The sequence below is a fragment of the Bufo gargarizans genome, chromosome 7, assembly GCF_014858855.1.
Source record: "Bufo gargarizans isolate SCDJY-AF-19 chromosome 7, ASM1485885v1, whole genome shotgun sequence".
NCBI classification, from domain to species: domain Eukaryota; kingdom Metazoa; phylum Chordata; class Amphibia; order Anura; family Bufonidae; genus Bufo; species Bufo gargarizans.
This window is the reverse complement of record NC_058086.1, coordinates 109,193,014-109,217,708: the sequence shown is the minus strand read 5'-3', so window position 1 is coordinate 109,217,708 and position 24,695 is coordinate 109,193,014. Positions and strand designations below refer to the sequence as shown.

General features: G+C 44.4%; 1 protein-coding gene across 1 annotated transcript in view; it reads left to right on the top strand.

Moving 5' to 3' along the window:
* Positions 1–15,265: 15,265 nt before the first annotated feature.
* Positions 15,266–24,695, top strand: part of UCK2 (uridine-cytidine kinase 2) — a 147,208-nt gene continuing 137,778 nt past the window's right edge. The window contains exon 1 of the mRNA XM_044301108.1: positions 15,266–15,413. Coding sequence (XP_044157043.1) covers positions 15,318–15,413 — 96 coding nt within the window. The 5' untranslated portion in view covers positions 15,266–15,317. The remainder of the gene's footprint in view (positions 15,414–24,695) is intronic.

The following is a 24,695-nucleotide window of genomic DNA, read 5'->3' as shown; positions in this document are numbered from 1 at the left end:
ATTGCGGAAACTCAGTGCTTCCCATGACGTAACAGTACGTCAAAGGTCGGGAAAGGGTTAAGGTGAAAAATGGCTGGGTCCTTAAGGGGTTAAGGGCGATCTCCCTTTTGGCAGGCAAACACTTCTGCTTCATTATTTGCTGGATACTCTTCTAAATAGGTTTTTCCACTATGACCCGGAAGGACAATTCTGCGCATTAATTGTCTATTTGTTGCTCTCAGGCACTTGTGCTAATGAGGTCCATAAGCTAAGTTTAGCTGTTACCCTCGCTAGAAATCTGCATCTTTGTACATAGACTCACTGTCTGGTGCTTGGTTGCTGTGGTAGTCTTTTCCAGGCTTGATTAGGGCCCAAAGGAAAGGAAAACAGCTACATGTTGATTTAGGCCTGTTTCTCTCCTCCATGAACTTGCTTCTCCTCTCTCACTCTAAGGCCTCTTGCACACGACCGATTGGCTTTTTCAGTATTTTGCAGTCCGCAAAAAATAATGATGACGCCCGTGTACATTCCGTTTTTTGCAGAACAGAACATCTGGCCCCTGATAGAACAGTACTATCCTTGTCCGTTATGCGGACAATAATAGGATATGTTCTATCTTTGAACGGAACAGAAAAACGAAAATACGATAATGGAACGCATACGGATTACCTTCCGTTTTTTTTGTGGATCCATTGAAATAAATGGTTCAGTATACGGAACGTGAACGGGAAAAAAAAAAAAACATGTGTCAGAGGCCTGACTAACATAACATTGTGCTCTAAGCTAGACACACCCAAAGATATATATATATATATATATATATATATATCTATAGTGTTGTGCCAGCACCACCTAGGGGCGAATGGATGTAAATGACATTGCCAGCCAGATAATAGGAAATACCATACATTGCAAATAAACATATATACAGGTCCTTCTAAAAAAAAATTGCATATTGTGATAAAGTTCATTATTTTCTGTAATGTACTGATAAACATTAGACTTTCATATATTTTAGATTCATTACACACCAACTGAAGTAGTTCAAGCCTTTTATTGTTTTAATATTGATGATTTTGGCATACAGCTCACGAAAACCCCAAATTCCTATCTCCAAAAATTAGCATATCATGAAAAGGTTCTCTAAACGAGCTATTAACCTAATCATCTGAATCAATTAATTAACTCTAAACACCTGCAAAAGATTCCTGAGGCTTTAAAAACTCCCAGCCTGGTTCATTACTCAAAACCGCAATCATGGGTAAGACTGCCGACCTGACTGCTTTCCAGAAGGCCATCATTGACACCCTCAAGCAAGAGGGTAAGACACAGAAAGAAATTTCTGAACGAATAGGCTCTTCCCAGAGTGCTGTATCAAGGCACCTCAGTGGGAAGTCTGTGGGAAGGAAAAAGTGTGGCAGAAAACGCTGCACAACGAGAAGAGGTGACCGGACCCTGAGGAAGATTGTGGAGAAGGACCGATTCAAGACCATGGGGGACCTGCGGAAGCAGTGGACTGAGTCTGGAGTAGAAACATCCAGAGCCACCGTGTACAGGCGTGTGCAGGAAATGGGCTACAGGTGCCGCATTCCCCAGGTCAAGCCACTTTTGAACCAGAAACAGCGGCAGAAGCGCCTGACCTGGGCTACAGAGAAGCAGCACTGGACTGTTGCTCAGTGGTCCAAAGTACTTTTTTCGGATGAAAGCAAATTTTGCATGTCATTCGGAAATCAAGGTGCCAGAGTCTGGAGGAAGACTGGGGGAGAGGGAAATGCCAAAATGCCTAAAGTCCAGTGTCAAGTACCCACAGTCAGTGATGGTCTGGGGTGCCATGTCAGCTGCTGGTGTTGGTCCACTGTGTTTTATCAAGGGCAGGGTCAATGCAGCTAGCTATCAGGAGATTTTAGAGCACTTCATGCTTCCATCTGCTGAAAAGCTTTATGGAGATGAAGATTTCATTTTTCAGCACGACCTGGCACCTGCTCACAGTGCCAAAATCACTGGTAAATGGTTTACTGACCATGGTATTACTGTGCTCAATTGGCCTGCCAACTCTCCTGACCTGAACCCCATAGAGAATCTGTGGAATATTGGGAAGAGAAAGTTGAGAGACGCAAGACCCAACACTCTGGATGAGCTTAAGGCCGCTATCGAAGCATCCTGGGCCTCCATAACACCTCAGCAGTGCCACAGGCTGATTGCCTCCATGCTACACCGCATTGGAGCAGTCATTTCTGCAAAAGGATTCCCGACCAAGTATTGAGTGCATAACTGAACATAATTATTTAAAGGTTGACTTTTTTTTGTATTAAAAACACTTTTCTTTTATTGGTCGGATGAAATATGCTAATTTTTTGAGATAGGAATTTGGGGTTTTCATGAGCTGTATGCCAAAATCATCAATATTAAAACAATAAAAGGCTTGAACTACTTCAGTTGGTGTGCAATGAATCTAAAATATATGAAAGTCTAATGTTTATCAGTACAGAAAATAATGAACTTTATCACAATATGCTAATTTTTTTAGAAGGACCTGTATATATATTTATATATAACAAAGAAAGTCTGCAGCACTACTTGATATATAGAAAATGTGTTCTTTATTCACACATGTCAAAATTTGACAACGTTTTGGATCTCTCACAGAACCTTTAAGGTTCTGTGAGAGAACCGAAACGTTGTAAAATGTTGACATGTGTGAATAAAGAACAAATTTTCTATATTTCAAGGAGTGCTGCGGACTTTCTTTGTTGTCTTCCGTCCTGAATCGAGGGACCACCGTGGGCATCTTACAGCTGCATGTGAAGGGAGTGCTGCCAGATTTTTTATATGGATATACATATATATATATATATATATATATATATATATGTATATATAGCAAAGAAAAGTTTGCAGCACTCCTTGAAATATAGAAAATTTGTTCTTTATTCACACATGTCAACATTTTACAACGTTTCGGTTCTCTCACAGAACCTTAAAGGTTCTGTGAGAGATCCAAAACGTTGTCAAATTTTGACATGTGTGAATAAAGAACACATTTTCTATATATCAAGTAGTGCTGCAGACTTTCTTTGTTATATATAAATATATATACAGGTCCTTCTAAAAAAATTAGCATATTGTGATAAAGTTCATTATTTTCTGTAATGTACTGATAAACATTAGACTTTCATATATTTTAGATTCATTACACACCAACAGTCAGACTTGAGATAGGTTCTGTGAGAGAACCGAAACGTTGTCATTTGATATGTGTGAATAAAAGAGCACATTTTATCTTTTAAGGAGTGCTGCAAACTTTTCTTTGCTGTTTGCCGTCCTGAGTCGAGGGACTATCGCGGGCACCCTACATTCTACACAAGTTCTCAAGGGAGTGCTGCCACAGTTTCATTATGGATATAAATATATATATATATATATATATCAAACAAAGAAAAACAGCAGCACTATATGGTAAATCCCGGTGCAAAATCCTCGGTCCATGGGCAAGACGGTCATCAATGGTTGTAGTTTTTTGGAGAACTATATATATCTATATATACACTCACCTAAAGAATTATTAGGAACACCTGTTCTATTTCTCATTAATGCGATTATCTAGTCAACCAATCACATTGCAGTTGCTTCAATGCATGTAGGGTTGTGGTCCTGGTCAAGACAATCTCCTGAACCCCAAACTGAATGTCAGAATGGGAAAGAAAGGTGATTTAAGCAATTTTGAGCGTGGCATGGTTGTTGGTGCCAGACGGGCCGGTCTAAATATTTCACAATCTGCTCAGTTACTGGGACTTTCACGCACAACCATTTCTAGGGTTTACAAAGAATGGTGTGAAAAGGGAAAAACATCCAGTATGCGGCAGTCCTGTGGGCGAAAATGCCTTGTTGATGCTAGAGGTCAGAGGAGAATGGGCCGACTGATTCAAGCTGATAGAAGAGCAACGTTGACTGAAGTAACGACTCGTAACAACCGAGGTATGCAACAAAGCATTTGTGAAGCCACAACACGCACAACCTTGAGGTGGATGGGCTACAACAGCAGAAGACCCCACCGGGTACCACTCGTCTCCACTACAAATAGGAAAAAGAGGCTACAATTTGCACGAGTTTACCAAAATTGGACTGTTGAAGACTGGAAAAATGTTGCCTGGTCTGATAAGTCTCGATTTCTGTTGAGACATTCAAATGGTAGAGTCTGAATTTGGCGTAAACAGAATGAAAACATGTATCCATCATGCCTTGTTACCACTGTGCAGGCTGGTGGTGGTGGTGTAATGGTGTGGGGGATGTTTTTGTCACCGCCAGATCTCTGAGAAGCTCTGACAGACTCTTCAGTACCTCTTGCTTGAGGTTCTTTTGGTTTCGTTTCCCTCTCTCAGCTGTCATCTAGTTGCACTGAATGCATCCCTTTATATCCCCTCCCATACTGCATCACTTTGCAGTTTATACAACTTCCTGGATTGTGCTCACTGCTAGATGCTGCAACTGCTGGTTCCTCAGTTAAGTATGTTCCTTTATTTGTGTTTTCCTGTTGGCTTGATCCTAGGTGACCCTGACTCCCTGGGGGAGCCGGTGGTCGTGTCCCCTCACTATTATAGGGTTTTCAGGTGTCACACAGTCTAGGTACGAGGGCATGCAATTATCTATCATAAAGATCTTTGCATGGCTGAGCAGTCAGGGAGAGCTCTAGGGCTTTTATAGGGCTCACCCTTGTGTTCCTTAGTTTAGGATCAAGTCAGTCGGATCTTTAATTGTGTCTTCTAGTTTTCTGGAACACCATCCATGACATTATAAACCGCCAAAACCGTCTTAAGCATGGATCCGGTTTCACTCTTGACTGAACGCATGCAGGGTCTTACACTGGAGGTAGCAGATCTCCGTAAAACTGCATCTCAGTTTCAGGTGACCGGTTCAGCTTGCGTTCATGGAGTTTGTTCTGAGCCTAAGATCTCGCTCCCGGATACGTTCTCCGGGGGTAGTCAGAATTTTGTTTGTTTTAGAGAGGCTTGCAAACTCCATTTTCGCTTACTTCCCCATTCCTTTGGTGATAAGGGGCAGAGGATGGGGATCATCATCTCGCTGCTCAGGGATAACGCTCAGTTTCGGGCCTTTTCGCTGCCGGTGAGGGCACGGCCCCACCGATTGGTGGATGAATTTTTTGCAGCCCTGGGTCAGATATATGATGACCCGGATCGCATTGCTCTGGCTGAATCTAAACTGCGTCTTTTATGCTAGGGTAAACAGTCTGCTGAGATATACTGTTCAGAATTTCGGAGATGGGCAGCTTATACTGTTTGGAATGATGCTGCACAAAGTTAATTTTGCTATGGTCTTTCGGAGGGATTGAAAGATGCATTTGCCTTTCATGAAAAACCTGCCTCCTTGCAGTCTGCCATGTCTCAGGCTGTTCATATTGACAGGCATCTTAGAGAGAAAGGAGAGATCACTCCTTCCTGTCATATTCAGTCCAAGGACAGTGGGGCGGTCTCATTCAGTGCGCAGGGGTTTCAGTCTCTCTCAATCGCCTCTGAGAAGGAGACCATGCAGATGGGTTTGCGTGCCTCTGATAGTAGAAGATTCAGCTCTCAGGGCAGGGTTTGTTTCTGTTGTGGAGGTATAAATCATTTGGCAAATGTTTGCCCCTCTAGAAGATTCAGGGAGAATTTTGAGGGTAATAAAAAAACCAAAAGAAAAAAATCCTTTAAAAACTTTCCATCTGTTACCATTGGCAAGGTTGATGCGGAAATTGAAGCATTTCCGTTTGCTTGTAGTTCGCGTTTTGTCCTACCAGGGTGGCGCTAGAGAGCAAGAACATTTTTTGTGAGATTTTTGTAGATAGTGGAGCAGCTGTCAATCTCATTGATAATCAATTTGCTATAACACATGGTTTTCAGGTATGCACTTTGGGAAAAGATATACCTGTTATTGCGATCGATTCCGCTCCACTTTCTCAAAAATCATTAAAGGGCATAGTTCACAATATCCATTTGACTGTGGGTGATGCTCATGTTGAGGATGTCTCATGTTTCGTCCTAAGCGGATTACCTACGCCTCTAGTGTTGGCTCACTAAACATAACCCCACCATTGATTGGCAAGCAAGGAAAATAAATGATTGGAGTGACTTTTGCAGAGAGAATTGCCTCTCGGCATCTCTTTCAGAGGTTTCTACCAAGACTCTACCATCTTTTCTCTCTGAATTTTCAGATGTGTTTTCAGAGAGTGGTGTCCAGGAGCTGCCCCCTCACTGGGAGTACGATTGCCCTATTAATCTCATCCTAGGCGCCAAGCCGCCTAAATCTCGTTTATACAATCTCTCCCAACCTGAAAGGGTCGCTATGCGTACGTATATCTCTGAGAGCCTGAGAAAGCGACCCTCGAAATCACCTGTTGCTGTTGGGTTTTTGTTAAGAAAAAAGATGGTTCTTTAAGACCATGTCTGGATTTCAGGGAGCTGAACACTATCACAATTCATGACCCTTATCCGCTTCCTCTGATCCCGGACCTGTTTAACCAGATTGTTGGGGCTAAAGTTTTTTCTAAGTTAGATTTGAGAGGGGCATACAACCTGGTCAGGGAAGGGGATAAATGGAAGATGGCCTTTAATACTCCTGAGGGCCATTTTGAGAATTTGGTTATGCCCTTTGGTTTGATGAATGCTCCAGCCATCTTCCAACATTTTGTGAACAGCCTTTTTATATCATGTAATGGGGAGATTTGTACTAGTGTATCTAGATGACATTTAGATTTTTTCTCCTGATTTCAAAACTCATAGGGACCACCTATGTCAGGTCTTGCTCATTCTGCGGGAGAATAAATTGTACGCTAAACTGGAAAAATGTGTGTTTGCGGTTCCAGAAATTCAATTTCTTGGTTTTCTTCTCTCCGCTTCTGGTTTTCGCATGGACCCTGAGAAGGTCCGCGCTGTGCTTGATTGGGAGCTTCCTGAGAATCAGAAGGAGCTGATGCGCATTTTGGGTTTTGCCAATTATTAAAGGAAGTTCATTTTGAATTATTCCTATGTTGTTAAGCCACTCACTGATATGACTAAAACGGGGGTAGATTTTTCCTCCTGGTCGGTAGATGCGCGTAAGGCCTTTTCTAGTATCAAAGAGAGTTTTGCTTCCGCTCCCATCTTGGTACAACCTGATGTCTCTCTACCTTTCATTGTTGAGGTGGACGCTTCTGAGGTGGGTGTGGGTGCGGTCTTGTCTCAGGGTCCCTCTCCTGCCAAATGGCGACCGTGTGCCTTTTTCTCAAAGAAACTCTCCTCCGCAGAGAGAAATTATGATGTGGGAGATAGGGAGTTGTTGGCCATCAAATTAGCTTTTGAGGAATGGCGCCATTGGCTAGAGGGAGCCAGACACCCTATTACCGTGTTTACCGACCATAAGAATCTGGCCTACTTGGAGTCAGCCAAGCGTCTGAACCCGAGACAGGCCAGATGGTCTTTATTCTTTTCCAGGTTTAATTTCGTTGTCACGTTCCTGCCCTGGGGTTAAAAATGTGAAGGCCGATGCGCTGTCACGTTGTTTTCCGGGAGGGGGGAACTTTGAAGACCCGGGTACCATTTTGGCTGAAGGTGTGGTCGTCTCTGCTCTTTACCCTGATTTGGAGGCAGAGGTTCAGGCAGCCCAGGCAGAGGCTCCTGATCTTTGTCCTCCTGGGAGGTTGTTTGTGCCTCTCGCTTTACGACACAAGGTTTTTAAGGAGCATCACGATACTGTCCTTGCTGGGCACCCGGGGAGCAGAGCCACTGTGGATCTCATTACTCCGAGATTCAGGTGGCCGGCTCTTCGTAAGACGGTTAAGGGTTTTGTGGCAGCCTGCGACCTGCTCGTGCCAAGGTCCCTCATTCACGGCCATCGGGTCCTCTCCTCCCGTTACCCATTCCTTCCCGTCCTTGGACACATCTGTCCATGGACTTCATTACGGACCTGCCTCGTTCCTGGGGGAAGACTGTGATTTTGGTAGTAGTAGACCGTTTTAGCAAAATGGCGCATTTTATTCCTTTTCCTGGGTTACCCAATGCTAAAATGCTGGCACAGGCGTTTGTTGATCACATTGTCAAACTGCATGGCATTCCTTCAGACATAGTCTCGGATAGGGGCACGCAGTTTGTTTCCAGATTCTGGAAGGCCTTCTGTTCTCGCTTGGGGGTTTTCTTCTGCTTTTCACCCGCAGTCGAATGGCCAGACAGAGCGCGTCAATCAGAATCTGGAGACATATCTGCGCTGTTTTGTGACTGAGAATCAGGAGGATTGGTGTTCTTTTTTTGTCCCTTGCGGAGTTTGCTTTAAATAACCGTCGCCAGGAGTCCTCGGATAAGTCACCATTTTTTGGTGCATATGGGTTTCATCCGCAGTTTGGGACAGTCTCTGGAAAGGGGTCTTCTGGTTTACCTGATGAGGAGAGATTTTCCTCGTCTTTGTCATTTATTTGGCAAGATTCAGGGTAATCTGAAGAGGATGAGTGAGAGATATAAGTGTGTGGCGGATAAGAGACATGTGCCTGGTCCGGACCTGGTGTGGTTGTCTACTAAGAATATCAAATTGAAGGTTCCCTCCTGGAAGTTGGGTCCTAAGTTTATTGAGCCTTACAAGATTCTGTTCGTCATCAATCCCGTTGCCTTTCTTCTTTATCTTCCTCAGACTTGGAAGATCCATAATGTTTTTCACAAATCCCTGTTAAAACCTTATGTCCAACCCACTGTACCCTCCTCTTTGCCTCCTCCTCCAATTGTGGTTGATGGTAATCTTGAATTTCAGGTCTCTAGGATTGTGGATTCTCGCATTATCCACGGTTCTCTCGAGTACCTCGTTCATTGGGAGGGTTATGGTCCTGAGGAGAGGATGTGGGTCCCAGTGGCGGACATTAAGGCCACTCGTCTCATCAGGGCTTTCTATAGGTCTCATCCTGAGTTGCTCTCTGAGTGTCCGGAGTCCACTCGTAGAAGGAGGGGTACTGTCACCGTCTGAGAAGCTCTTACGGACGTTCTTCAGTACCTGGCTTGAGGTTCTTTTATTTTGGTTTCGTTTTGTCATCTTGTTTCCCTCTCTCAGCTGTCATCTAGTTGCACTGATTGCATCCCTTTATATCCCCTCCCATAATGCATCACTTTGCGGTTTATACAACTTCCTGGATTGTGCTCACTACTAGATGCTGCAACTGCTGGTTCCTCAGTTAAGTCTGTTCCTTTATTTGTTTTTTTTTTGCTGGCTTGATCCTAGGTGACCCTGACTCCCTTCGTATTAAGTGTAGGGAGCCAGTGGTCGTGTCCCCTCACTATTATAGGGTTTTCAGGTGTCACACAGTCTAGGTACGAGGGCATGCAATTATCTATCATAAAGATCTTTGCATGGGCTGAGCAGGCAGGGAGAGCTCTAGGGCTTTTTTTTCAGGGCTCACCCATGTGTTCCTTAGTTTGGGATCAAGTCAGTCAAATGTTTATTTGTGTCTTCTAGTTTTCTGCAACACCATCCATGACAGTTTTCTGCAGGGCTGTGGAGTCGGTAGATAAATGCTCCGACTCCTCAGTTTTTTGTACTTCCGACTCCTCTGTATTTAATATGCGAATGTATTTTATACATTTCTTGAAGGAAAGAAAGAAGTTCTTCTAAGCTCTTCTAGCACAGAGAGGTAGTTGGGCAGAAGCTGCTGCCTTCTCCTTTGTGTGCTGATCTGCTGAAGATAGGGCAGTGGGAGGATCCAGGAAGGGACATTTATTTTAAAACATGATTTCCCTAGAAGAATCCTATAGTCATTTTTAAAGTTTAAGATAACATTCTGAGTTTACACGTTTTATAGCCTTAGCTGAATGACAGCAGTTTTTCCAATGGTTTACAGCTTCAGTCTTGAACTATTGACCCTCCATTCCCTTCACTTATACAAGTGCCTCTAGTCCTGCAAAACACATATTTACTTAATCCCTTATCAGTGAGAGGCTAGGTAAACCATGGGCATTGTGTTCCCTGTAACATCAGAACACAACACAATGGAAAGTATATGTATTGCCACTCCTAATTGTGCATTGCGTGCCATATAGTGAAGCATATGAAAAGCATGCTTCTTCACATCACTGAACGCGTTTGTTTTGCGGTTACGTGAGGCACTGCATGCATTGGCCTTTATTCTTACAGTAGAGAAGTCATTAATTATAACTGTTTATGAATTCGGACATTTAAACTTGCTTTTTTTTTTTTATTCCAATTTAAATTTAGTAGGAGTCGGAGTCAGTTCATTTTTTGCCGACTCCAGGTACCCAAAATTGACTCCGACTCCACAGCCCTGGTTTTCTGGGTACACTTTAGGCCCCTTAGTGCCAATTGGCCATCGTTTAAATGCCACGGACTACCTGAGCATTGTTTCTGACCATGTCCATCCCTTTATGACCACCATGTACTCATCCTCTGATGGCTACTTCCAGCAGGATAATGCACCATGTCACAAAGCTCAAATCATTTCAAATTGGTTTCTTGAACATGACAATGAGTTTACAGTACTAAAATGGCCCCCACAGTCACCAGATCTCAACCCAATAGAGCATCTTTGGGATGTGGTGGAACAGGAGCTTCGTGCCCTGGATGTGCATCCCTCAAATCTCCATCAACTGCAAGATGCTATCCTATCAATATGGGCTAACATTTCTAAAGAATGCTATCAGCACCTTGTTGAATCAATGCCACATAGAATTAAGGCAGTTCTGAAGGCAAAAGGGGGTCCAACACTGTACTAGTATGGTGCTCCTAGTAATTCTTTAGGTGAGTGTGTGTGTCTGTGTATATATATATATATATATATATATATACTGTATATATGTATATGAGGTGGGAATCCAATTTTTTTTCGAATCCGAAAAGGTTCTCAAATCTATCGAACATCGAATCCTGTACATAAGAATTGTGTGAACGGTGTAAGAAACAAAGTGATCCAAACACTTATGGGGGGATCTGTGGATGGCACTGTTATGGGGGATCTCTGGGTGGCACTGTTATGGGGGATCTCTGGATGGCACTGTTATGGGAGATCTCTGGATGGCACTGTTATGGGGGATCTGTGGATGGCACTGTGATGGGGGATCTGTGGATGACACATATATAGCATCTTATGCTATGTGCCATCCACAGATTCCCCCCCCCCCATAACAGTGTCCAAGCAGTGTGAATGACCCCCAATGCAGGGGCTGAGGGCCAGCATCTGGATTAGGAATGACAGCGGGGACCGATGCAGTCCCTGTATTCTAATGCACCGGCCCTGCTCACTGTAGTATAATCTTATGATCTAACCTGCATTGTTAAGATATAATAATCCATCTGTATTACTTACATTACAACATTAAGTTCCGTAGCAGAGAGGAGGGAGGGAGGCAGGCCGGGCGGGCGGCGCGTCACGCGCCCGTGCCGTCTGCTTAATTCATAAAGTGGGCGGCGCAGGCACATGACGCAGTGAATGACGCCGCCCAGCCTCCTCCTCCCTCCTATGGAACTTAACCCCTTCCCGACCACAATCTGTATATATACGTGATAGCTGCACATACCACGTATATATACGTTCTGGCAGCTCTTTAATCCAAGCGCTGCAAAGCTCTTGGATTAAAGCTTCTGCCCCTGCCCTGTATGCTGTCACGGACAGCATACAGTGCAGTAATGCCGGCATAGGACCAATCAGAGTGGTCCCTTGCCGGCAATCGATCCGATTGGTTAGTTTGTGCAGACTAACCAATCGGATCGTGGCAGTGTTAAAATGCCGGTTTCAGGCTCTGCAGATCAGAGCCTGAAAATCAGTGTCCTCGTGCCCCCCCCCCCCCCGATTCATGCAGCCCCCCCATCTGTGTAGCGACCCCCCCGCCCTGTGCAGACCCCCCCGATCTGTGCAGCCCATCTGTGCCCCCTCCATCTGTTCCCCATCTTTCCCAGTGCTGCCCCCTCCTTGAGTCCGCCCCCTGCTGGCATGACATACCTCCCCCCCCTTCCAGCGCTGCCCCTCTGCTGTGTTTTGATGGCAGCGGCTCCATTCCTGAGCCGTCATCAGAGTGTCAGCTCTATGCTGACACTCTGCTGTAAGTTCTGTAACTCCATAGATGCCGCGGCAGCGGCATTCATGGGGTTAATAGAGGGAGGGGGCTCCCTCTCTCCACCATCGGGGCTGCTGCGCTGCGATGGCAGCCCCGATGGTTGCCCTGGCAACCGGACGCTTTGCAAAAGCGTCCGCTGTTGCCACCTACAGGGCATCTGAATGTATTACACTTTGCAATGCAAGAGCATTGCAAAGTATAGTACAGCCATCAGCCCCACTGGATCTTCATCATCCAAGAGGGACTTGATAAAAAAAAAAAAAAAAAATAAATAGCATTTTCCTATAAAAAATGAAAAAATAATAATAATACACATATTAGGTATCACCGCGTCTGTAACGACCGTCTCTATAAAGATATCACAGGCATATTAGGTATCACCGTGTCCGATAAACACCATTAAAAAAAATAACTGTGTAAAAAAAAAAAGCAATTTTTGTCACCTTACATCACAGAAAGTGCAACAGCAAGCGATCAAAAAGGCGTATGGCCCCCAAAATAGTACCAATCAAACCGTCACCTCGTCCCGCAAAAAATGATACCCTATTTAAGACAATCACCCAAAAAATAAAAAAGCTATGGCTCTCAGACTATAGAGACACTAAAACATAATTTTTTTGGTTTCAGAAATGCTATTATTGTGTAAAACTTAAATAAATAAGAAAAAGTATACATATTAGGTATTGCCACGTCCATAACGATCTTCTCTATAAAACTATCACATGACCTAACTCCTCAGATGAACGCTGTAAAAATAAATAAATGAAAACTGTTCCAAAACAGCCAATTTTTGGGTCACCTTGCCCCATAAAGTGTAATAATGAATGATCAAAAAGTCCTAGGTACCTAAAAATGGTACCAATAAAAACCTCAACACTTTCTGCAAAAAACGAGCCCCTGCACAAGACGATCGGCAGAAAAATAAAAAACATATGGCATTCAGAAAACCAATACAGCACAATCTGCCTTCCAAAAACCGTATGGCATTCCTTTCCTTCTGCGCCCTGCTGTGTGCCCGTACAGCAGTTTACGACCACATGTGGGGTGTTTATGTAAACCGCGGAATCAGGGTAATAGATATTGAGTTTTGTTTGGCTGTTAACCCTCAATGTGTTAAAGATTTTTTTCTATAAAATGGAAAATCTGCCAAAAATGTGAAATTTAGAAATTTGATCTCCATTTTCCTTTAATTCTTGTGGAACGCCTAAAGGGTTAACAAAGTTTGTAAAATCAGTTTTGAGTAACTTGAGGGGTGTAGTTTCTACAATGGGGTCATTTATGGGTGTTTCCACTATGTAAGCCCCACAAAGTGACTTCAGACCTGAACTGGTCCTTAAAAAGTGGGTTTTGGAAATTTTCTTAAAAATTGCAAGAATTGCTTCTAAACTTCTAAGCCTTCTAACGTCCTAAAAAAATAAAATGACATTTCCAAAATTATGCCAACATAAAGTAGACATATGGGGAATGTTAAGTAATAAATATTTTATTAGGTATGACTTTCTGTTTGAGAAGCAGAGAAATTGAAATTTGGAAAATTGTGAATTTTTCCAAATGTTATGGTAAATTTGGGATTTTTTCATAAATAAAGGTGAAATATATTGACTCAAATGTGTCACGAGAAAACAATCTCAGCATGGCATGGATAAGTAAAAGTGTTCCAAAGCTATTAACACATAAAGTGTCGCATGTCAGATTTGTAAATTTTGACCTGGACACTGGGGCATCAATGACCCTTGGTCATGAAAGGGTTAAAGTTGTAATGTAAGTAATACAGATGATTATATCTAAACAATGCAGGTTAGATCATAAGATTATACTACAGTGAGCGGGGCTGGTGCATTAGAATACAGGGACTGCATCGGTCCGCGATGTCATGGATTCTAATTTAGTAAGGGCTGTTTCACACTTGCGTTGTCCGGATCCGGTGTGTACTCCATTTGCCGGAAGTGCCCGCCGCATCCGTAACACCGCAAGTGAACTGAAAGCATTTGAAGACTGATCCGTCTTAAAAATGCGTTCAGTGTTACTATGGCAGCCAGGACGCTATTAAAGTCCTGGTTGCCATAGTAGTAGTGGGGAGCGGGGGAGCAGTATACTTACCGTCCGTGCGGCTCCCGGGGCGCTCCAGAATGACGTCAGAGCGCCCCATGCGCATGGATGACGTGATCCATGCGCATGGGGTGGCCTGACGTCACTCTGAAGCGCCCCGGGAGCCGCACGGACGATAAGTATACTGCTCCCCTCTACACTTTACCATGGCAAACAGGACTTTAGCGTCCCGGCAGCCATGGTAACCATTCAGAAAAAGCTAAACGTCGGATCCGGTAATGCGCCGAAACGACGTTTAGCTTAAGGCCGGAGCCGGATTAATGCCTTTCAAATGGGCATTAATTCCGGATCTGGCCTTACGGCAAGTGTTCAGGATTTTTGGCCGGAGCAAAAAGCGCAGCATGCTGTGGTATTTTCTCCGGCCAAAAAACTTTCCGGTACGGAACTGAAGACATCCTGATGCATCCTGAACGGATTTCTCTCCATTCAGAATGCATTAGGATAGAACTGATCAGGATTCTTCCGGCATAGAGCCCCGACGACGGAACTCTATGCCGGAAGAAAAGAACAATGCAAGTGTGAAAGAGCCCTAAATGAGGTCAAGATTCGAGGGATTCATGGATTCAACGCCCCACCTCTAATATATATATATATACTCGTCTAAAGTGTCCCATTTACACACTGATGTGGGACGCTGCAATTGCAAAGCATTGTGGGCATTTACACCGACCAGAGCCCACCTGGGGTCTTCTGATGCTCAATCTTCATCTTCCCCGCACTGTTTTGCTGGCTAGTGTACTTCATTTTCTAATTGAAATGGAGGGCCCCATTTTGCACAATTTGTCAGAGATTTATTTACAATCAGTGTGCTGGCATTTGGTCATCTACCACACGAATGGCGGGAGTAAGACTAGTTTCACACTAGTGTTGTGGCGGTTCTTGTCTGCCTGAGAAGCTGGGGTAACTAATGGAAGGTGGATCCATTCCAGGATCTCGGCCATCTCCAGGAAGAGGATCACCGCTCACACAGTCTACACCTTGCCAGCAGCCTCCTGGCATTGTAATAGGGGGTACAGATACTTATGGCATCTAGTCTAGATCCAGCCCCGGCCAACTCCTCAAATAAGAAATGAGGGCATCATCATGAAGAGGAGGAGCAGGCACACTGACGGAGACGTGAGGTACCCACACACTGGAGGGAGGGATCACAAGTGAAGCATGGCCGGGGACAGCGAGCAGGCTCTGCCGGAGCACACGCCAAACAACGGGCAGCCGTTCCTGATCGGAGTGAGCGGCGGCACCGCCAGCGGCAAAGTGAGTCTCGTGCTGGGGCCGACTAGGCCCGGGGCGGGGGGCAGCGGGCACGTCGCAGGGTATCGTGGAGAGGTGCTGAACGCGTGTACTCCACGCCGCAGACAATGCTGTCTGCGGCAACAAAGGGGCTTTCCAGCCGGGATGATGTGCAGAAGTGGTTCTATAGCGTTGGCTATGTAATGCCGGTTCTGGTATACAATCCTGGCCTGAGGACAATGCCGCTTCCTCCTCAGTCTGTAACGTGTGCTACAAGCTTCATCCGGTGTCGTTACAAGGAACTGGTTAACCCTTTGAAGGCAAGTTGCTATCTAATGAACCCTTCGTAGTCCGGCGGAGCTGAAGGTGGAATGGGATGCAGTATGTGGTCTGAGCCCTCTGCTGCCCCCTCCTTATATCGGGGTCATTTTCTTATTTCACAACGTGTGCCCTGTTAGGCAGTGACTACTAGATGGCTGGAGCAGGGCCCCGGAATGAGCATGAGTCATCCATACCGGGAATGTGCTGTTCTCTCTCTAGGTCTGAGAAAGTTACTTCAGAATGAGAAATTCTGCTTGGGCGAAAGTGGTTTAGGCCTGAGGAGACTTGTGCAGAACCATGCCAGCAGCCATCTAAATGTCCAGTCAGGCATCTGCTGTATGGAAATCTGGTGGCCTAAAACCCTATCGCTCAGATTTAGGCCCCGGGCACACCTCTGTGGGACCACTGTGTCCGTGTTATGGACTGCAGGTGCAGAAATAGGTCAGTAGTAGGGACGAGCAAACGTCTGTTTACAGGGTTTCCGTTACCTCGGGCCATAGGTTATGGTCCGTTGTAGCGGAATCCATAACGGAATTCTTAGATAACCCAAACCTTGTACGCCGAACTTGAAAACAGAAGTTTGCTCAACACTAGTCAGTAGGTCCACATTCCCCAAGATGTGGCTTAAGGACAAGTTTTAGCTCTTGCATGGACCCAAAAGCCCATGGAAGGGGCAAAAGATTGGACATGTCCTAACCTTCCTTGCATTTTGTGGATTGGAGACCCGTTGAAGCCTGTAACACGGGCACGGTGGCCCTATAGAGGTTGGCCGCTGGCTGGCTACGGATGACTATATGGCACTTACTAATATAGCGTTTTTTTTTATTTTTTTAAAAAATATCTTCTCTGCCATTTGCTATTCCTGGGCACGTTTTTCTGTGGTGTCCACATAATTGAGGGTCATGTGACCAGATGCGTCCCTCAGCCTCCTATATTCAAACATACTAGGGGTCGTTTATGAAATGCACTTACGAAATGCTCAGTCTTTTTTTGGTGTTCAACTTGCAAACTCCATTTGCCCTAAATCCTGGCAAACATACTCACAATTATGCTATGGGCAACTATGCCAGTTTTCCTTTACACCATTTTGATAAATTAGGGCCTTTGTTGAAGTACTGCACCTTCTTCTATACATCATTAGGTATGGTCCATTGTCGGCTAAGACTTTTGTGCTGTCCACATGGGGTTTCTGGCCATAAACGGCTGAACAAGCAGTGCTCCACTGTTTCTGGAACTCCCATAGTGGATGGGTGTTACAAAAGCAGTGTGTTGGGGTACTAGCCCTCCTTGTGGAGAGTGCCTTAATCGGCATGAGGATTATAGGCTGTATATGCTCCTCTGGAATTGTGGGAAGAAGGGATACAAAGCTCATTTGCTTCCCTTCTTCCCAGAAACAGTGTGAACATGCACAAACAGATAAGTGTGGATTATTGTGTCCTCCATAACAGCAGACAATGAGCCTTGTACCAGCCCTCCAGGTGTCATGTAGTAGCCGGTCATGTCATCCATATAGTGCAGCACTTGAAAGGGTCCTATTCTGGAACATTTAAAGCAGGTTTTCCAAAATCCACTTTTAATTGGGGCTCCAGATATTTATGACCTATCAATATCAGAACGGTGGGGGTCCGACACCCTGCACCCCGCAGTGATCAGCTCTACTTACAGCCACATCCTTGAACATAGCAGGGAACACAGCTCTGTGTAGTGGTTCTGCCGGGTTAGGGCTCTTTCACACCTGCGTTCTTTTCTTCCGGCATAGAGTTCCGTCGTCGGGGCTCTATTCCGGAAGAATCCTTATCAGGATTATCCCCATGCATTCTGAATAGAGAGAAATCCGTTCAGGATGTCTTCAGTTTCGGACCAGAATGTCTTTTGGCCGGAGAAAATACTGCAGCATGCTGCACTTTTAACTCCGGCCAAAAACCCTGAACACTTGCCGCAAGGCCGGATCCGGAATTAATGCCTATTGAAAGGCATTGATCCGGCCTTAAGCTAAACGTCGTTTCGGCGCATTACCGGATCCGACGTTTAGCTTTTTCTGAATGGTTACCAAGGCTGCCAGGACGCTAAAGTCCTGTTTGCCATGGTAAAGTGTAGTGGGGAGCGGGGGAGCAGTATACTTACCGTCCGTGCGGCTCCCGGGGCGCTTCAGAGTGACGTCAGGGCGCCCCAAGCGCATGGATCACGTGATCGCATGGACACGTCATCCATGCGCATGGGGCGCTCTGACGTCATTCTGGAGCACCCCGGGAGCCGCACGGACAGTAAATATACCGCTCCCCACTATTACTATGGCAACCAGGACTTTAATAGCTTCCTGGCTACCATAGTAACACTGAACGCATTTTGAAGACGGATCCGTCTTCAAATACTTTCAGTTCACTTGCGTTTTTCCGGATCCGGCGTGTAATTCCGGCAAATGCGTTGTCCGGATCCATCGTGTACTCCAAGTGTGAAAGAGCCCTTACAGCACCTCAGCCCTGTTCAGGGTCCCTATTTAGCCCGTGGGAGAGCACCTACTGTACTTGCAGCTCTCAATTCAGCCTTTGTGGAGGAGAGGGTTGGGGGCTGGAGGGGGACAAGCAGACAGCTAGTAATTATTTTATAACTTCTATCAGGAATAATAGAGTGAAGAACAGAAGCTCCGGAGTTGTTGATACATGGGGAATTCAAGAAGCTGATAAAACAGACATCAGGAGAGGTTCCAGGTCCTTCTTTAAAGGGTTTCTACCACCACATTTTGACCTAATTAGCTGTCAGACACTAGCGATCTTCTAGTGTCTCCTGTACCTAACCATGCTATTGTAATCCCTTTCTCTGCAGCGGTTACCCTAAAAAAAAATATATTAACTTTTATTGCTATGCAAATGAGCCTCTAGGTGCTATGGGGGTGTCTTTTCAGCACCTAGAGGCTCCGTCCACTCACAATGTCTGCCGCCCAGTTCGTCCCTCCAGCCCGCCCATCTCTAGATTAACCGCCTCCATTGCGGCCAAATTCTCACGCCTTCACCGCGTGAGTCTGTATTCGGCGCAGGCGCAGTGACTGTCAGACAGCACACAGCTAATTAGGTCAAAATGTGGTGGTAGAAACCCTTTAACACCTTAAGAACCAGGCCATTTTTTTGCAAATCTGATGTGTCACATTATGTGGTGATCACTTTAAAACGCTTTTACTTATACAGGCCATTCTGAGCTTGTTTTCTCATCACATATTGTACTTTCTGACAGTGGTAAATTTAAGTCAGAAGGTTTCATTTTTATTTATAAAAAAATGCCAAATTTACCAAATATTCTGAAAAATTTGCAATTTTCAAAACTTGAATTACTCTTCTTTTAAAACAGATAGTGATACCTCCCTAAAATAGTTATTACTTTACATTCCCCATATGTCTACTTCATGTTTGGATCATTTAGGCCCCTTTCACACGGGCGAGTTTTCCGTGCAGGTGCGATCCGTGCGGCGAACGTATGGCACCCGCACTAAATCCTGACCCATTCATTTCTATGGGGCTGTGCACATGAGCGTTGTTTTTAACGCATCACTTGTGCGTTCAGTTGAAATCGCAGCATGCTCTATATTGTCCGATTTTGACGTGACGCAGGCCCCATAGAAATGAATGGGGTGTGTGAAAATCGGATGGCATCCGCAAGCAAGTACGGATGCCGTGCGATTTGCACGCACGGTTGCTAGGAGACGATCGGGATGGAGACCCGATCATTATTATTTTCCCTTATAACCTGGTTATAAGGGAAAATAATAGCATTCTGAATACAGAATGCATAGTAAACCAGCGCTAGAGGGGTTAAAAATAAATAAATAATTTAACTCACCTTAGTCCACTTGATCGCGAAGCTGGCATCTCCTTGTGTCTCCTCTGCGCTGAGCGGCTGAACAGAACCTGGGGTGAGCTGCTCCATTAAATATCGGTTAAGGACCTTCGATGACGTCACTCCGGTCATCACATGGTCTTTTACCATGGTGAATCACCATGGTAAAAGATCATGTGACGTACCATGTGATGACTGGAGTGACGTCATCGAAGGTCCTTAACCTGTATTTAATGGAGCAGCTCACCCCAGGTCCTGTTCAGCCGCTCAGCGCAGAGGAGACACAAGGAGATGCCAGCTTCGCGATCAAGTGGACTAAGGTGAGTTAAAAAAAAATTTTCTTTTTTTTTTAACCCCTCTAGCGCTGGTTTACTATGCATTCTGTATTCAGAATGCTATTATTTTCCCTTATAACCATGTTATAAGGGAAAATAATACAATCTTCAGAACATCAATCCCAAGCCCGAACATCTGTGAAGAAGTTCGGGTTTGGGTACCAAACATGCGCGATTTTTCTCACGCGAGTGCAACGCATGACAATGTTTTGCACTCGCGCGGGAATTTTCCGCATTTTCCCGCAACGCACCCGGCTCTTATCCGGGCAAAAAAAACTGACGCCCATGTGAAAGAGGCCTTAGTAAACTAGATTTTTTTTTTTTTTTTTTTTTTTGGGGGACATTACAAGTCACTTTGTGATACTTGCGGTACTTTAACACTTGTGTTGTTTGATTCAGGCAAGCTGTATGCCAGGGATCAGCAACCTTCGGCACTCCAACTGTGGTGAAACTACGACTCCCAGCATGCATACTTGCTTAGCTATTTTCAGAACTCCCATAAAAGAGAATTAGCATGCTGGGAGTCGTAGTTTCAGCACATCTGGAGTGCCGAAGGTTGCTGACCGCTGCTGTATGCAAACACATGTCATTTTTTCTGACCAGACATTTTTTAGACTTAGGCTACTTTCACACTAGCGTTCTGCTGTCCGCTCGTGAGCTCCGTTTGAAGGACCTCACGAGCGGAGCAGAACGCTTCCGTCCAGCCCTGATGCAGTCTGAATGGATGCGGATCCACTCAGACTGCATCAGTCTGGCGGCGTTCAGCCTCCGCTCCGCTCGCCTCTGCACGGCCAGGCGGACAGCTGAACGCTGCTACCGGAAAAGAATAATGCAAGTGTGAAAGTGCCCTTACATAACAAACTATCCATAAATAGCCCCATTTTAGAAACTACACCCCTCATGGTATTCAAAACTCAATTTTTACAAACTTTCTTAACCCTTTAGGTGTTCCACAAGAATTAAAGGAAAATGCAGATGACATTTCAGAATTAGACTTTTTTGGCTGATTTTCAACTTTTTTTTTTTTTTTTTTCTTGAACACATCGAGGGTTAACAGCCGAACAAAACTCAATATTTTTAGTTTACATAAACGCCCCATATGTTGTCGTAAACTGCTGTACGGGCACACGGCAGGGCGCAGAAGGAAAGGAACGCCATATGGTTTTTGGAAGGCAGATTACACTGGCATAATTTTAATTTGCCATTTCACATTTGAATACCCCCTGATGCACTCCTAGAGTAGAAAAGTGACCCCATTTTGTAAACTACGGCATAAGGTGGCAGTTTTGTTGGTACTATTTTGGGGTACATATGACTTTTGGTTGCTCTATATTAGGCTACTTTCACACTGGCGTTTCAGGGTCCACCTGTGAGATCCGTTTCAAGGCTCTCACAAGCGGCCCCAAACAAATCAGTTTGGCTCCGTTCAGCCTCCATTCCGCTCTGGAGGCTGAGCCCAAAATGCTGATTGCAGCGTTTTGGTGTCCGCCTGGCGGTGTGGAGCCGAATGGATCCGTCCTGACACTTTTTGTGAGGCAAGGTAACAAAAAATAGCTGTTTTGGCACGGTTTTAATTTTTATTTCATTTTTTGCAGTTTTACAATGTTCATCTGACAAGTTGGATCATGTGATATTTTTATAGAGCAGGTTGTTACGTACACGACAACCCCAAAAAAGTCATATTTGGTATTGTGTGTTTCAGTTTTACATAATAAAGCATTTTTTAGCACCGTTTTTTTATTTTATTTTTTTGACTGTGTTCACCTGAGAGGTTAAGTCAGGCTACTTTCACACTTGTGTTCAGAGCGGATCCGTCTGGTGTCTGCACAGACGGATCCGCTCCTATAATGCAGACGATGGGATCCGTTCAGAACGGATCCGTCTGCATTATAGTTTAGAAAAAATTAAGTGTGAAAGTTGCTCAGACGGATCCGTCCAGACTTTACATTGAAAGTCAATGGGGACGGATCCGTTAAAAAATTTAGCCATATTGTGTCAACTTCAAACGGATCTGTCCCCGTTGACTTACATTGTAAGTCTGGACGGATCGGTTTGCCTCCGCACGGCCAGGCGGACACCTGAACGCTCGGGGCCGCTTGTGAGAGCCTTCAAATGGAACTCGCAAGTGGAGCCCCGAACGCTAGTGTAAAAGTAGCCTTATGTGATAATTTTTATAGAGGTGCTCGATACGGACGTGGCGATACCTAATGTCTACTTTCTTTTTCCCTATCTTCTCCTTTTTTGGGGGGGAAAGGACTTTTTATTTTTTGTACTCGAATCTTTAAAAAAAAATAATAATTGGGAAACTTTTTTTTTTTTTTTACTTTATTTTTTGTCCCACTCTGGGACTTCAAATTTTTATGGTCATTGTAGAGATAATACTAGATCCGTTCATAACGTTGTACTATCCTAACGGAAGCGTTTTTGCTGTTCCATGACAGATCCAGCAAAAACGCAGATGTGAAAGTAGCCTAATGTGGCCAATAAGGGTCCATTCACACGTCTGCAGAATGGGCCCGCATCCGTTACGCAAATGAATGCAGGGCTGCGAGCTGGCCGACCGCCGCATGAATGACGTCACTTAGTAACGCTCCTCCCACTTCAGGAAGCAGGAGCGTTACTAAGTGACGTCAGTCACGCGCCGGCCAGCTCGCTCGCTGCAGTGCATTCATCGTGAAAGTGAGTACAGAGGCTGGCCATTTTATCAGTAGGAATGAGCTTGTTTCACACAGTAGTAAAATACTTTACACACACAGCCAGTTATGTGCGCGGGGCCCCTTCATAAATAATCGCTACATTTTTGGGTCGTCCAAATCGCCATATCGCATTTGCCAATTATCGTGATTTGATTATTTTTTCGATATATCATGCAGCCCTAATATATCTATATATCTGTCTGGACTTTCTTTATGCACGACCAAACGATTGGACCGATCTTCACCAAATTTGGCACAAAGGTACATCAGGTGTCGGGAGGTTTTAAATCGGGTTTCAGCTCTCTAGGACGTACTGTTCCTGAAAGATTCCCCAAAAATGACCCACAATAGCCAATACTAGCCTGCAAGTCTTTCTTTTCAATTTCCAACTGCCATAAACACAGTTTTACTCCAGGTTTCCATAACAACCCAGCCATTTTTCTTTACTACTTAAAGGGGCGGGCACTGTGGGAGTCATTGTTATTAAATGGTCGAGCACTGTGGAGGTTATATATATATATATATATATATAAAATTTTTAAAGGGGTAGTCACTGTTAAGGCCTCATGCACACGGCCGTGTTCCGGGTCTGCTATGACGCCGTGCGCTTCATGCAACCGCTGCTGTACAGCAATACATGAGGATTCTCAACGACAACATCAGGCAGTCTGCAGAGAAACTTGGCCTTGAGCACCAGTGGACATTTCAGCATGACAATGACCCAAAACACACAGCAAAAGTGGTGAAGAAATGGTTAGCAGACAACATTAATGTTTTGGAGTGGCCCAGCCAGAGTCCAAACTTTAATCCAATTGAGAATCTGTGGAGGGAGCTAAAGATCAGGTTGATGGCAAGAAGACCCTCCAACCTGAAAGATTTGGAGCTCATTGCTAAAGATGAATGAGCAAAAATACCTGTGGAGACATGCAAAAAGCTGGTCTGAAATTATAGGAAGCGTTTGATTGCTGTAATAGCCAATTTTCTATTGATTTTCTATTGATTATTGAGGAGGGTATGAATAATTTTGGACTGGACACTTTTTGCTCAAATGTAAATAAAAGCTGAGAAATGTTTTGCGCGCCCCCCCCCCCAATAATGCCTCTTGTACATAGGTGTCTCCCAAAAGATAATAACTGTCATTTCCCGTCAAAAAAATACTTTCTGGTTGAATAAAAGTAACTTTAAGTCTAAATTTGCCTGGGGTATGAATAATTATGGGCAGCACTGTGTGTGTGTATGTGTGTATATATATATATATATATATATATATATATATATATATATATATATATATATTTTAGTGTGTTAAAGGGACGGGCACAATCCATTAAATATACCCATGCGAAGCCCACAGTGCCCGCCCCTTTAATAGTGACCTCCACAGTGCCCGTGCGAAGCTGGGTCCTTCTGCTAGTGTGTGTATGTATAGTACAGACCAAAAGTTTGGACACACCTTCTCATTCAAAGAGTTTTCTTTATTTTCATGACTATGAAAATTGTAGATTCACACTGAAGGCATCAAAACTATGAATTAACACATGTGGAATTATATACATAAAGTGTGAAACAACTGAAAATGTGTCATATTTTTGGTTCTTCAAAGTAGCCACCTTTTGCTTTGATTACTGCTTTGCACACTCTTGGCATTTTTTTGATGAGCTTCAAGAGGTAGTCACCTGAAATGGTCTTCCAACAGTCTTGAAGGAGTTCCCAGAGATGCTTAGCACTTGTTGGTCCTTTTGCCTTCAGTCTGCGGTCCAGCTCACCCCAAACCATCTAGATTGGGTTCAGGTCCGGTGACTGTGTAGGCCAGGTCATCTGGCGCAGCACCCCATCACTCTCATTCATGGTCAGATAGCCCTTACACAGCCTGGAGGTGTGTTTGGGGTTATTGTCCTGTTGAAAAATAAAATGTGTATATGTATGTATGTATATATGTGTATATATATATATATATATATTATGTATGTTGCATGGAAATGATGAAATTGGAGATTTGATCAAATCCCTAGGATGAAAGTGGAGATTTTTGATCAAATCCCTAAGGGAGATAATCAATTCACGGAATATGTTCCCTAAAGAAAGTTAAGTGATTTGATGATCAAATCCCTTAAGGCGTCTTTCAC